A 15,920-nucleotide genomic window follows, 5' to 3' on the forward strand; every position below is an offset into this window, starting at 1 on the left:
TTTTTTCCTAAAAATTCAAATTTAAAACAACATTGTCTCCTCACCCTTGTGACGTACCATGATCATGTCGATGCAAAGAGATGTCATCAGGAATCACTTTGCTTGTACATATAAAGTCTTTGTTCATAGCTGAAACTCTTTTAAAAACAATGACAAAGAACTTAAAGGCACAATATGTAAGATTGTTTAAATGAAATATCCAAACACTAGAACAGTGTTATATATTTTGCTTATTTGTGTACTTACATTATCCCTAATGTTTCGAAGAATGTTTAAATCCAGAGAAATAAGCAATTTTAACTACCCAGCCAAAATTCTATCATGGGGCCCGTGTGGGCCCCATATGGGCTGTAAATATGGGCCCTACACACGTTTGAGATGAGTGACCCGTCTCCCGCTTCGCCGGCGGCGCCGCTCCACTGCGCTTGGAACAAACAGTATCCTTGCGCCGGGGCGGGAATTCTCTAATTTGAACATTTTAAATCTTTTATATTTTAAATGTCCGTTTATTTTAAAATAATACATTTTGATAAATGCATAAACAGGCTAACATTGTAATATTGACAATACAAACAAAATGAAACATCACAATAGAAAATAATGCATTGTCTTATATAAGTTATATTGATCAGAACCATAAAATCTATATTCTTTATTAAAAAGTGACTATTAACCAAAAAATTAAAGGTATAAGGATGTATTTTAAGTGTGAAATAATTTTGCCCACATAGATCCCATAAAGGTTCCATATGTTCAAACAGGGACCCACATTGTGAAACACACATGGAACCCACATAAATTGCCCATTTTCAGCCTATGCCCACATAGATCCCATAAAGGTCCCGTATGTTCAAACCTATATGGGACCCACATTGTGAAACACACATGGGGCCCACATAAATTGCCCATTTTCAGCCCATGCCCACACGGAACCCATGCTGCCCAGGCATAACCCATATGGGGCCCACATATCAATGTTGGCTGGGTAGTGACACGGACCGTGTCCACAGTGTCGTGTCGCCTGCCAATGACGTCATACACCCTCGATTTCCGGTTTTGTTTTGTAGAAAACATGGAAACACCAAAGACGCTTTAATATGTTGTGCGTTTTAATAGACCGGTGACGACCGCACAGAGTAGCATTATAACAGAACTTTCAAATGTATCTAGTATGATAAAACAGCGCTGCTTTCATCGGCTGTGGGGATGAAGACGACAACTCCCATGATTCCACACTCAGTCACGGCGTCATCAAACTACGCCTTTGCCTCTTTGTTTATTTTGAATACCCGCCCTCTAGCGGTGAAAATTACATATTGTTCCTTAAAGCTCAAAGAGGTATTGTATTATTTAGCTCTCCCATCATCAAAACAGGAAAAATAAAGTCCTGTGTATGACACTAATATCAATATTAATACCACAGAAATTCCATTGGCATTTATACAATACCTGTATTTGCATAGATTAATAAATTACATGAAAAGCACATTTTACTGTAGCAACATTTCTCTAGTGTTAACGGTTTTCAACAAAACTTGAAACATAAATATTACGCTTTTCATCCTGAAGTACACATGAATCACTACAAATGAAGACTAAGTAGCAAAGATTTCAATTAAATATTTTGGTTGAAAAATTCTAAACTCACATCAAAATAATTTCAAAAATCTAATTAGCCAGGAAGATTTTAGTGTGCTAAACTAAACAAATACAAAACCCTTGCCCAGTACTAAATATTTGTACTTTGTTAAAACATTCCCACAACACAAAATAAAACCCAAACAAGTTCCAAAATATGTAACAAAGCAAGCCAAAAATGTAATGCTTTTTCTAGACAAAATTATTTATTTTGTCACAGTGTTCCTTTGTGTATATTTTGTCATTAGCTTTATGTATATATTCTACACTGTGTTCAGATTAACACAGTAATCCATGAGTGTTTGTGTCGTAGCTAAATAAATACTACAAATATTTAAAACAAAGTCAATTAAATAAAGGTTTCAGGTGGTACTTTCAACTTTTTGTGGGATTTAAAACTGGTAGAGGAATCTAAGCAGTTTTAATTAATCAAGCTATATAAAAAGGTTTCAATTTAGTAACAGAAAACATTATCTTCTAAATTACGATCTACACAATTTAAGACAACGCCCTACACACATTCCAACAACCTACAATCATCATGACTACTAGACGCAAAATAAAACTTAAATTGCACGCAACCGTTTAAAAAACACTCAATACCAATTCGCCCACACCTGATCCTAACAGTAACAAAGCCATTAAAAAACACCACCTGATGATTGTTGAGCAACTGCGTAACAAGACACAAGGTAGTACTTGGTAGAGACGCTACTGAGGAGCAGCTTCATCTTTGACATGTGCATTATGGGAATCAAAAGACATCAGGTCAGAGGATACGGCCTCTGCTCTGCCCTCAGACAAGCTGCTCTTCAGAGACTGTGGCACATCAGAAAAGCCCTGATTGACACCATCAGTTTCTGAGGGGAAAGGTGAGGACTTGTTCGCCTGCATGGGATATTCTGCAGGTGGGGCAGATGACTCGAGATGGAGGGCGGTGGGGTCAATGAGCAGGGAAGAGATGTCTATAGGAGGCACAGAAGAGTCGAGAGATGGGCTTGAAGAATTCATCAAAGATGCCATGTCTGTGGGCATGCTATAATCAAGAGGCAGATTTGGGAGAAGAGAGTGTGGGAGAGAAAGGGGAGGAGGAACATCTGAAGGTGGTGCAATAGAACTGAAATCCACAGCAGGATACTCCTCTGTATTTTGCTCCTCAGTGTTACGACTAGGAACCTCACTGTCTTGAAGCTCCTCTGCAAAAAGAGACATTTTGCACATTTTACAACCTAGACTTGGACTCACAGACTGAATTCTGTTCATCTAAATTTAGCAAGGTGGCCTCACCGACAGCTGACACGTCAATGTCCTCTCGGACAGCTAGGGATGTGTTTGTCATGTCAGTGGAAGAAGTGGATAGGTCCAGTCGGTCTGCCATGTCTGACACCTCCGAATTCATCATGGCCACTTCTGACTGATCCGAGAAACCTGGAGGAACCACTGCTTTGATATATTAAAATGTCTTTTCATGATTTTTGTTCTAGATGAAGCACGTATTTTGATGCCTTACCAGGATCCATGACTCTCTGAATGGGAGGTGGCAGTGGGGTATCAAGATCCAAGCCACTCATTGACTGACTGGACGCCATTAAGGACACCTGAAGATATACATTTCAGTTATGTTGTTGTACGCAGCTACCAAAAATTCAAACCATAGTTGAACATTCTGTCATCATTTACGCACCCTCACATCGTTTTAAACCTGTTTGCATTTCTTTCTTCTAGGGCTGCACAATTAATCAAAATAAAACCCAAATCACAAAAAAAAAGTAAATAAAAAATATATATATATTAGCCATAAATATTAGCACTAATATTACAGTTGCAAAAGTAATATTTCTTATTTTGTTTTTGTTTAGTAATATTATTATTATTTAGCTATACTGATATATAATCATAACATTTAGGACAAATTGTGCTGTCCTACAAACAAGCACAGCAGACCTGTTTTTGTTTTTTTTGGCCAAAAAAAAAAAGAAAATTTTTATCAGGGAAAAAACTCAATGTTACTTTCTTCTGTGGAACAAAAATATATGTCAGTTGGGTCCAATTTGTTTTGTTTTGTTTTGAAACCCATTTACTTTCACTGTATGGACCAAAAAAACATTTTTTTAAATATCTCATTTTGTGTCGCACATTAGAAAGAAAGACATACAGGCAAGTAAATGACAACAGAATTCTGGGTGAACTATTCCTTAAGTAATGTGATATCACACACCAGTCTTGAGAAAAATTACCTTTGTAAATCCATTTGTAGGAAGTTCTTGCTCTGGCGTTCCTACCACAGGAGAAGCTTTTGGACTGACTCTTTCAGATTTTGGGCTGTCAGGTCGTGCTGGGATTCGGTGCAGGTAGCCATATCCAATGCCACAGCCAAGACTACAAAGGCAAAATCATTATCATGAAATGCACACAAGCTCTGGAGGAGGCAGTTGTGCGAGTCTTTTCCTCGTAATAATGGCTGATTCAGGTCTTCATTACACTATTACATCTTCTGTAACAGGGTTATTACCTGCCTTCTCCCCCCCAGGCACCATTTGGTGTGACAACCACCTCCCTGCATTTATCCGTCTCTGTATTGTAGGCCAGCAGCTTCAGTGGTTTCCCCTCATGGGCTTCAATTAGGGAGAAGAAATCCTCTGACTGTTGGGAAATCAAAACATTGCTTGATTGTGAGTAACTTGCATGCACAGCTTTGTTTTCTCCTGAATAACAATCAAGCATTCCTTAAATAATTCACATCTTACATCTTGGAGAACCTGGTCAGCTCCAACAATGAAATCCGAATGTTCCTGGAGTCCGGCCAATGCTGCTGGTGAATTTGGCTCCACATCCTAAAACCAAAGCGAGCAAAATAATCACACAAAGAGAATAAAGAGAACAGTCCAAGAAGCCAAAGTACTTTAAAAAATGCAAGGATCACTTACAAGAACATGCCAAACATTTTCATTGGCTCCTTGAAACCTGCAGAAGCGGACACTGGCTCCCAGAAGCCCTTGACCACCCCACATGTTGCTGGGAACCACTTCCAATTCTCGGATCCTCATGGTCTTTGTACTATACACTTCCATCTTCACCGGTTTCTCCACATTAGCCTTGAGGAGGTCCTTGAACATATCATTCTCCTGGTTCTGGTTCAGATAGCATGTGACCCATTAGAATCAAAGAAACTGTGACCACATTTACATGCACATCAAAACCATGTTTTGGTTAAGTCTTTAATCCAACTAAGACATGAACTTTCATCATCTCTTTGGCAAATACGGGAGATAAAGTGTACATTCTGAATAAAACGTTTACATGACCAGCCAAAACTCGGATATGCTGCCTTACACAGATTTCTTGAAAGTCGAATAATGGCTTCAGGTTATGACAACTGGTTTTAATGTGTTTACATGATTCATGCATATTTGGAATATCACCATAGTCCAATATTCAAGAACATTCTTGTGCATTTCAGTGATTATATGAATGTCACTGACCACTTAAAACTAGTTAAAATAGCTTGTTTTAAATAGTTGTAGAATTTTTTAGCTACTACACAAACACTAGTACCAGATTGCTGTGTTAAATTATACACAGTGTAGATTATATAGAGATAGAGCTACAATATACATAAAAAAAATATAGAAAACAGTGAGACAGTGAACAGATGTCATTTTGCCTAGACAAAGCATTACTTGTAGGACATTTTAAAATGTTTACCTGAAGCCAGCATAATCAAAAATGTTTACAATATTAATTAGGACATTCTTGTGCATGTAAATCTAATCATTTGTTGGTTATTACTTGTGGGACATAGACAAATCTTTGTATTAAATGTTCAAGATTACAAGAATAACCAATAAGGTTTTACAAATACAAACTTACAAGACGATTATTTCCAATGGATATGATGAAATCGAAAAAGGGCTCCAAACCAGCTTTCTCCGCTGGTGAGTCCTCTTGAATCTGTAAAGGAATAGAATTTAATCAATGCAGAGTACAAATTCCATTCAGATTTGGTATTTCAGATGGGGGGGTTTCTTCAAATGCATTTAAATTCATACTTATTTATGCTGTACACATTGTTGTGTATTCTGGGAAGTTTAATTACATCCATCGAATGATACGTAATCTCAAGTAATGAATCTCTGAGAATATGAGTTTATTCAGTGACGTGGCGGCTACGTTTATATACTCCTAAATCCAGGAGCTGTTGGATTAACGTTACTGACCACGACATCGTTCCAAAACTCTACAAACACTTTTACACACTTAAGACTATGTAACGTGCGACCATAATGTAAGAAATCACAGATGTTAAAATAAATAAGAAGGCGTTTTCGGAGCTTTCAGATTTACAGTACAAAAGAACCTGTACGTTAATTACAATTTCCTGACAGTTGCCACCTTGCAAGCATAATTTTTAAACATTCAAAAGGCTTCCACAGATGTTAATACCGTAGACAAATATACTAAATCTGACACAGTTGTTTATTTCAGCACGAAAAAATAAAACATGAACGCACACACTCAGTTTTCTCTCAGTGCATATCTGTCAAAGCTTAACGCAATGCCGACATGAGAACTTCATGAAAGCATAGCTAGCATGCAAAGCTGCTCGATGTCAAAAAAAGTCACCAAAATTAAAGTTATTTACTCCATGGACATGATATCCTTCTGTTCCCCCCTCAGGTCCACCACTGCTCTGTGTTAAACCCATTGCTCTTAAGGGTTTCGATGTTTTTCAATGTTTTGTTTAGCGTTCCAAAATTAACAACCCAGAGACATCGTGGCCATGTTGTCCATCTAGGCAGGGGAGAGCAATCGAACATGATGCCAACGATCAAATGATTTTTCTATCTCGGTACGTTATTTTTTAATATTTGTCAGCTAAAACATTCTCAGTTTAGCAAAAATAATTTGTGTGTGTGGCTAAATTGCATAATAATTATACAAAATATATAATATAATTAAATACGTTATATTTATATTTGTATTATTCACACATCCTAAATAAGTCATAATTTTATTATTGTTGTTGTTTTTCTAATGACTTGTTTTGACAAAGCAACAAAAACTTAACAACAAAAGCTAATTAAGTTATGTATACTCACACATAGTTGCCTTCAATTCAATTTGAACTTCAACCTCTCTGTTCAACAATTAATTCACCTTTGTATTAAAAAAAACTGTTATATCTTATTGATCATTTTGTCTTTCAATTTTTCAATTATTTTTAGACTTCTTGAAGCTACTTCTGATGTTTACTGAGGCCCTCTTGTGGGGCTTCCAGGTCGAGAACAACAGTAGAAAGCCTAAACGCCTGTAATTTCCTGTGAAAATTTCCTGTGAAAATTAATCAAACCTCTCTTCAAACCTCAAATTTAAGTCAATTTTTGGAAGAATAAACAATACCTACATAAAAACCAATACTGTAATTCTTCGAGTCTCCGTTTCTTCTATGTAAATCAGTATTTCTCACTGGTTTTGTGAAATCAGTTTTATTGAGATGAGTTATTCCACAGAAGAAGAAAAAAAGAAGAAGCTGGACACATTTTGAAATGTCCAAAAACATTCACTGAAGTAAATACAAAGCAGGCATACCACTGAAGCGAATGTAGCCTGAATTTTTATATATTAAGTCATTCCTTAAATAAAAAAAATTAAAAAATTAAAAAACATTTCCTTTTAAATGAAAGGGCATGCTGGCCCTTGAAAAGACGAACATGAAATATGATAATGGCATATTGACATTTATAACAGCTTACTCGTTTGAAACACTGTAACAAATACATTTGCTGTGCTACACAAAAAATAAAACTTTGATTCACATACATGATCATTTAAAGCAAAACAAAACTGAGAAATAAATATGAATGGGCTTTTATAAGTAAACATTTAACAGTAAAACTTTATTTACTGAAATAGGATTAGTTTGATACCTTATTTAATGGTAATGAAGCCTTTAGTTTATGAAGTATACATATAAAATCTTACCTAAGACTTTTGGCAACAAAGTTGAAATTGACATATTACTCATCATGATACTTCACACTGAGTGGTTTTTAACTGTATTTACACTGTGATCGTGAATAGTTACAGACTATATTAATATCCTTAAATATAATTCTAAGGAATATCCTTAAATTCCAAAATTATTCACCATTTTTCTCATAGTAAATGAGATTTATTCATACTTTACAATCGCAAATGAACAATGCTCATTTGTCTTTAAAACATCAGTAAAAAATATGGAGCTGCTCTGATCACTATTATGAAATTCCTACAAGAGACTCCAGAAGACTGACTCCGGAGTCCTCAAATAGAGCAGGACTGGGACAGCGGGGGAACTGGAGCTGTGACATGTAGTCCAGATGACTATACACTTTAAAATTATTGCGGCTTGGACCGTACTCATGGAAAGTGTCAAAAAAGACCAGGTCAGAGTCTGAGGACAGACTGAGGTCCATGTAACAGTTCATAGTGTGATCCGGAGATGCAGAAGGAGTATTAGGGATATCAAATGAATCGTCGACACATTCCATGCTGGCCTGATTAGCATTTTCATCCAGAAACTCCAATTTAGATTTACTGGTGTTGCTTTCCTTTGTGGATGTGCCGCCAGTGGCTTCTGTGGACAGATTATAATCTTTAATGTATGGACATCCTTCTCCATCAGAATCAGAAAAGCTGAGTATGTGAGTGAGTCCTCTGCCATCCATGTCCAGTGTGGATCGCTCTGAGGAAGGCCTTCCATCTGTCTCAGAGTCCAGACTCAGGGAGGAAGAGCAGGAGGCGTCAATCATGTCACTGCTCCAGCTGTTGTCCCCCTGCCTGCAGAACTCTGAGCTCAGGGGGAATGAGGGAGAGTCGTTTTCTACAGGAAATGTAATGGCTCTGTTCCTCGCCGCTGATTGTTGTTCAGTGGAGATTAGTCTGTTGTCATCGTGCAGCCTCTTTTCCAGCTTCAGCTTCATGTGTGTGTGGATGTAGTGGCTCCGTACACGACTGGAGTTGAATTCGATTCGGCCTGCGGGATTCCCACAGCATTCCTTTGAACATCCACAGGGAAAGTTGGAGCGATCCATCTGTTGACAGATAATGTTTATCAAAAAAACAAATAGTGAAAAAAACAATACTTCAGTTCTTATAATACAACTGTTGCTGGCCATAGGAAAGAAAAATCATGAGATCTATTCAATATCTCAATGAGATTAGAAGTAATTGAGACTTCAGTTTAAGTTTTTTTCTCTTGAGAATATGACTCCAGTAATCTCACAAGCGATGAAATATTTCTCAAGTACACTACCATTCAAAGGTTCAGGGTAGGTAATAATTTTTGGGTAAGAAATTAATACTTTTATTCAGCTAGGATGCATTAAATTGATCAAAAGAGGTAGTAGAGACATTTATAATATTATAAAATTATATTTCAAATAAATGCTGTTTTTCATCTAAGGATTCATCAAAGAATCCTGAAAAAAAGTATCATGGTTTCCATGAAAGTGTTAAGCAGCACAACTGTTTTCATCATTTTTTGGTGCACCTTATCAGCATATTACAATGATTTCTGAAGAATCATGCGAAATATATATAAAAATAAAACAGTTATTTTAAACTGTAATAATATTTCCCAATATGACTTTTAACTTTATTTTTGATTGAGAAATGCAACCTTCTTGAGCTTAAAATTTCACTGAAAGTCTGCTAGGCAGTGCAGAATCTTTTGAGCAATAATATGTCAAAGATCAATATGACAACTGCACCACCATGAATAGAAATATATATACATAGAAAAAACAGTAGTTAATTTAGTGCTAATTACTTGGCACTTGATGCCAGCCTGGCTGCAAGCACAGGTCTCCGGCTCACAGAAGCCCTGGCAATGGCATCCACTGTCTTCCCTCCACCGCCGCAGCTCCTGCAGCTGCCTCTTCTCCTCCCGGTCGATGCGCACCACTCCTGCTGCTCTCAAAAATGCACGTCTCTGCTTGGAAGAGCAGGGACGGAGGGATCCCATGTCTTTCAGCTTTGCGCTACTGAGATCGGTATCCTCATCTGGGACGTCGTTCACTGTCAACCTGGCTGCTTCTGATGCTGTGAGAGTCCCACTGATGATCAGCTATAAAAAGGAAGATACTGTAAGAAGCCAAGCGAAAAATAAAACTGGAAAATAACCAACTCACCTTCTGTCTCAATGCCTCCAGCTTCTCCTCTTGGTGTTGCTCACGCAGCCTCTCCATTCGCAATCGCTGCTGCTCCTCCGCGTGCTCCGCCAGGGTGAACTGCTGGCGGGCAGTGTGCCGTCTAACCATGCCCAGTGTGCAGCCGCCATGACTGGGCACACTGCTGAAACCTTGACAGCGCTGGAAAAGGAACACTGTAACCAGGCCAAACCGAACACTGCCTTTGGATTGCGTATCTTTCGTCTTCTTCAGGATGGATGAAACTAAGAGCAAAGATATCGAATGGGTTAATTATCATCTCACTCCACTGACTTCCAGTGGCTTCTTGAATCAAAATGTAAGGCTTTGACACTGGCTTTTTTAGGACTGCCACTGCATAGAATGACCCTCTGGTTATTGCAGGACAGCAGATGTGATTTTGCATGACAATGTGGGACACGTGCGTGACAGAGATCAATTTACTTATATATAAGACTATGTAAATACCGATTTACATTAGTTAGAAAGTATTTACGCTGTGATGTTGAATGATAACATGCTTTAAACCGTCACTTTGATTGACACTCAGTTTGCCCATGTTCCCTATGGGACCTATTCAGTCAATAAATATAATAAACTAAATAAAATACTAGCAGGTAAAATCAAATTTTATACTGAAATACATTTCAACTAGTGTGTGGCAGCTCTGAGCAGGAAGTTTTTATCTTGTATGTGTCTAGAAGCTCTGGCTGGTTTACCTGTATTTAAAGGGTTAGTTCACCCAAAAATGAAAATTCTGTCATTATTTACTCACCCTCATGTCATTCTAAACCCATAAGACCTTCGTAGTATGGACATCGTTAAAATAGTCCATGTGACATCAGTGGTTCAACTGTAATTTTACGAAGCTACGAGAATACTTTTTGTGCGGAAAGAAAAGAAAAATAACAACTTTATTCAACAATTCTTCTCCTCTGGGTCCCGTCCTTCGCCATTATCAAGAGAACCACAACACATACGCTACGCCTTGTTTATGAGCAGAGGAATGCACGCACATTCATTGTGGTACTCTCGATAAGCTTCGTAAAATTACGCTTGAACCACTGATGTCACGTGGACTATTTTAACGATGTTCTTACTATGTTTCTGGGCCTGGGAACATTTCAGTTGCATTGCTCTTTATGGAGGGTCAGAAAGCTCTCGGATTTCACAAAAATATCTTATGAAAAAAAATTTGTGTTCTGTTTTTATTGTGATATTGTAATTTCAGAGAAGGAAATTATTATAGACATAAATATTAAAAATATTACAGACATAATTGGAATGCAAGTCACTGCTTAAGTCTGGCAGAACACAGGAAAGTCACTTTCCAAAACCTTCACCCTCTCTGTTCCTATCTGGTGTGGAATAAGCTGACAACCTCCACCTGAACTGAAGAGACAGTTGCAACTTTCAAGAAGCAACTGAAGACCTCTGCTGCATGTACTTGTTCACCCCACACCCTTAAACCAATTCACTTGTACAAAAAAAAAATATATTTTTTTCCTTATCTGCATTTTCTAATCTAGTTGTCTAATAAACCTGACACTGTATATTATGAATATTGTCTTTGTGACAAATTGCATTTGTTCCTCTTTGTAAGTTGCTCTGAATATAAACATATAAATATAAATGTGTTTATTTTATGGTGATTGTCACTGTTGTAGTTTCCACTAGAGGGCAGCTGAGTCAGATTTGTTAAGAAGTAACCTGAACTCAACACTAGAGAGGCCTAATGAGACATTAAGGAAATTACAACAGTGGTCTTGCCATTTTTCATATGCAGAACTAAAAGGGAAAAAAAAACTTTCTTCAAGAGTGCAAAGTTTAGAAACATTCAGTGCCATTACTTATTTAATTTGTGTTTGCTTTTTTGCAATAGCAGTTTCTCTCTCTATAAATGAGGATAATAGGCTGAGGTCAGACGTCAGATGTGTTTGCACAGTAGTAGCCCTTAGTAAATCAGCTTTATTTGCAGCACTTCACATGCTATGAATCATGTGAATCAAAAATGAAAAACACACAGGCATGTCCAGGCACACAGACAAACAATATAATCTCACAGTACTACCAGCAAAGGTAAACACTTACACAATAGATGTGCTCTGTCCCGGTCAGGACGGTGTAACTGATTATAGCTTAATAATTGTTGTGCTTACATTGAGGTTTGTGGGTTTAAAATGACTCAGGGTGACTGTGCACAACATCTCCTGATAAACAATGTTACAACTGTCTGTTTCTCTTCTTATCTAGTGCTCTGCACAATAACACTGAGGTTAGATAACAAGACCCCTCCTTATGCGTGTTTAAAAACACTGGAGGTGACAAGTGTTGCTTTGCATGATTTGAAAAATGTGCTACTATGGTACTATGCATGACTTACTTGGCATGTGATGGATTGAAGAGAAAGAGCCAACAGGCACAAAGTCCATGCTATCACTTTGGGGGCTGTCTTCATCAGTGTCCCATTCAGAGTGTGATGAGGGGGATGAGGAGGAGTAAATGGCATCCTCGTCTGGGAAACCATATTTCCTCTTTAAACCCCCACGCTGTGATGTAGCCATGGTGATCTGTCAAATTATACAGGAAAAATGAAAGCATAAGATTAGATTGAAAAGTAGACTTTACAGCAAATGTGTCGATGGAAAATGTTTGTGATGTTGATAAAGAATTTTTTTAAATCTAGTTTATGTGCCAAGTTCTTAGAAATTAATTTGGTGTATTCATGCTCATTTCTGTAAAAATGTCTATTGAATGGTTCTAAAATATAGCAATATATTTAATAACAACAAGGTGTAACATATGTTACACTTTAAATACATTTTGAGTGTACAAATCTTTGAACAAATTCAGTTTACAAATCTTTATTATTTTCTATATCTTTTTTTTAAAGGGGCATTTATTATTTTTAATAAACGTTTTCAAAACCTTTTTGAAATATATAATAGTTATTAAAATATATATTTTAATATTTTTAGGGTAAATATATATTTTTTTTTACAAATATAAACAATTATTAATTAATTAATATAATTAATAAATAAATATAATTTATGATTGCACTACATGACATGATTTGGCAGACATATGTTTTCATAATTTTAATAAGCAGTTTTGTTTGTAATTTTTTTTTTTTCAATAATAAAAGATTATACCAAAACTACATAAAGATAAAAATACAACCTTTTTTTTTTCATTAAGATATCAGGACAGTTTTATCACCCTGACATTTTTTGTGCCTATCAAAATGAAATTAAATCCAGAAGTTAAAAACCATTCCCTCCACATACAAGATGCAAGTACTTTGTATATAAATAGCATTTTAATATATTTTTGAATGAATTACTGGGTTATAAAATGAGATCACATTTTTGGCCGTGTACCAAGTCTGAAAATAGTATTTGTGGAGGTTCAGTAACAATTAGCATACAAATCCTAACCAGCAGCAACTGGACACCTCTCTCTTGTTCAGGCTGGTACCAAAGATTCACATCTTCACTCTGGGCAAAAGCCTGTTTAGCAGGTTCCCCAGTAAGACAAAACTTGACTTGAACTACTACAACATCACAAGCCCATGCAACTTTCTCAGGGAAATTATCATTGTTATTAATCATATTATGCAAAGTGAATGCAAACACAAAAGTGTGCATTATACAAGCAATGATAAGTCTGGAGGGAATCAGTGGTTCCTTCTATCTCCCTCCGGAGTCATTAACATTCCTCAGATGTTTGGAGTTCTTCGAGAACAAAATGTTAAGACATTCAGCTCAGCTCAACATCCCAAACGGGCTAAACTGCATGCCCAAATTTGTAACTCGATACTTGTTTTTATTGCAGAATCCCCCAAAAGTATGATAGCAAATGCCAAGCTCCATTTCAAAGCTTATGAAAGCACTTACAAGTACACGCTGAGTGCAAAAAGAAAAGAGGAAACCGTAGCACAAATCTTACATACTGAAGTTTTTCTGCTTGAGTGGGTGTGCGCTGGAAAGAAATCACACGCTAGCACATACACACAGAGAACTCTGTGTACCTCGGATGACAGAACAACACTACCTCACACCGCAGGACGGAGCAATCTGCATCACACATCACCTGGTTCTTGTTCCAAGTGCATCAGGTCAAGCCCAACCCACACAAATGGCTCATATGCCAAGAACACTATGTGCCCCTGTGCACACTGCCTGTATCCTGGACAACCTTAACTCTCTCTCTCACCTCTTTTCACACAGGTCTGGCTTTCTTTGGACAGTGTTGTGTAAACACCTGCACTGTAATCCCAGATGCCACAAAATCAACTGTGTAAAAGGTTATTGCTTCATGAGATAAATTACACTTTGTGTTGCACATAATAGTAAAAGTGTTTGTAGCATGTAAATCATGCTTCGACAGAAATGCAGAATCGACTGGTGCGGTGACACATGTGATTTATGGCTTCCTCTAGCTGTGACAAAGTGATAGTGATCTCTTCAAAGTGTGCAGACACCGGACTTCAAGTTCATTCAATTATTCATTGCATCCTTTGTGTACAGTATATGTGATGTGGGAGTGTTTATGTAGTGTAGTGAATGTGTAAGACAGGAGGGCAGCTGATTACAAGAACATAGGCCTAACATACAATATCAATTGAACAAAAAACACTGAAAGCCAAACACTTGGCAGTGACAATTGGCCAGACTACAACTATGCAAATGAACATGTGAATGTTAGAATGTAAACAGAAGGAGGAGGTGGAGTTTGCAGACTGTGAAAGGGGAAAGCAGACAGATGTCAGGTGGAAAAATAGGTTATCACTCTGGTCTACAGCAGACAAAACCAACTAGACATTTTCTCACCTTTTCTATGCAGCAAAGTGAAGATGTAAAGCATCATTTGTAAAATAGTGTGAATACAAGTATGTAAAGTGGACAGTTTCTTACTGTTCTTTTTTTATTGGTGCTGTTGGCTATAGTGTCATTCAATACAAGATTAACTTAATACTGTTTATTAATGAGGGAATATACAGATAATGATAGATTATTACGCTAAAGTGTCCCACTTAAAAAAGGTAGTCAAATCCACTCTAACTTGCCTTGGCCTTAGGTAAGCATCTTTCTCTTAAATCATTCATGAGGATCTGATTCCATGACATTGCAGGTGCATCTACTTTCTGTCATGCCAATCATTATTTTTCATGTCACCCTAAGTAACTGTGCAATATGTTTTTCAAACAAAACACATATTAAACATTTTATTTAAATTCTAATAAAAGTACAAAACAGCTCCGTTTTATTTTAAGGATGATTCGTGTACCAAGTTAATAAAAACGTAACAGTCTAAGCAGAGCGCCTGTTTAAATAGCAATTAAGCTACTTTTTCACGCACCAGCACTTTAATTCTGCAGCTGCTGAACTTCCGTAGCGGACTTTCTCGCGGTCATGCTTTGTTTATTCAGGGACGTAAATAACCACATTGCAACACTATAGGTTTCACGGTAACAATTAGTGATTGAACCGCTTAGCTTATTACCTGTACTACTGAGTTCGCGTTTTATGTAAAATAATGTGTTGCGAGAAATCTACAAGCACCTAAAACAAAAACAAACACTCACCCAGTGGTTGTGTATCCGTGTATCATGGGTGGATGAGACGACCATACGATGCTTGAAAAGTTATCAAGATAGCACCAACGTCCTCTTTCTTAGCTCTCGATGCACGGATAGTACAGTGAGATCAGCTGTTGTTGAGTTGTGTGTGTTCGTCAGTGGAAAACTCCCCCCTCACTGCCTGACGTAAACAGTAATATGAGGACAAAAACAGCAGTCATGACGCTAGGCGCGTGCTGCACACAGACACGCTGGATAAAGAACAGTCAGTCACGACGGAACTGGCAAAACAAACAAAACCTACCCTAACCAACCAACATGACGCCAAATCATTCAGCTGCCCACCACACGAGGATGTACTGGATGTCTTTCGTTTGGTTTGCGTGATACACCCATATCACTCACAAAGGGCTCCTTATTCAGCAGTATCAAAATGTTTTAGAAAGGGTTCTTAGACCATAAGATCATTCAGTCAAAGTCTGGTTTTGTTTTCTCTCAGTGAACCCCTT

The 15,920-nt window shown here is 37.3% G+C and overlaps 2 protein-coding genes across 3 annotated transcripts; both read right to left on the reverse strand.

Annotated features, from left to right (window-relative positions):
- Window positions 1–1,657: 1,657 nt before the first annotated feature.
- On the reverse strand, window positions 1,658–6,429 carry LOC107722575 (Golgi reassembly-stacking protein 1-like). Of its 2 annotated transcripts, none has more exons than XM_016530986.1 (9): window positions 6,281–6,429; window positions 5,509–5,589; window positions 4,566–4,769; window positions 4,386–4,472; window positions 4,151–4,281; window positions 3,921–4,017; window positions 3,149–3,236; window positions 2,926–3,066; window positions 1,658–2,834 (listed from the first exon to the last, which is right to left on the reverse strand). In XM_016530986.1, the coding sequence occupies exons 1-9, from the start codon at window positions 6,341–6,343 to the stop codon at window positions 2,350–2,352; spliced, it is 1,377 nt and encodes a 458-aa protein (XP_016386472.1). In that variant the 5' UTR covers window positions 6,344–6,429; the 3' UTR covers window positions 1,658–2,349. The 2 variants fall into 2 exon arrangements, with proteins under 2 accessions (XP_016386472.1, XP_016386471.1); XM_016530985.1 differs by having other exon boundaries at window positions 3,876–4,017.
- A 703-nt stretch (window positions 6,430–7,132) lies between these two features.
- On the reverse strand, window positions 7,133–15,618 carry LOC107722574 (cysteine/serine-rich nuclear protein 1-like). Its single transcript, XM_016530984.1, has 5 exons — window positions 15,418–15,618; window positions 12,211–12,397; window positions 9,810–10,072; window positions 9,449–9,745; window positions 7,133–8,711 (listed from the first exon to the last, which is right to left on the reverse strand). The coding sequence occupies exons 1-5, from the start codon at window positions 15,460–15,462 to the stop codon at window positions 7,896–7,898; spliced, it is 1,608 nt and encodes a 535-aa protein (XP_016386470.1). The 5' UTR covers window positions 15,463–15,618; the 3' UTR covers window positions 7,133–7,895.
- Window positions 15,619–15,920: the final 302 nt, after the last annotated feature.

The sequence above is a fragment of the Sinocyclocheilus rhinocerous genome, unplaced genomic scaffold, assembly GCF_001515625.1.
Source record: "Sinocyclocheilus rhinocerous isolate Xijiao unplaced genomic scaffold, SAMN03320098_v1.1 scaffold541, whole genome shotgun sequence".
NCBI classification, from domain to species: Eukaryota; Metazoa; Chordata; class Actinopteri; order Cypriniformes; family Cyprinidae; genus Sinocyclocheilus; species Sinocyclocheilus rhinocerous.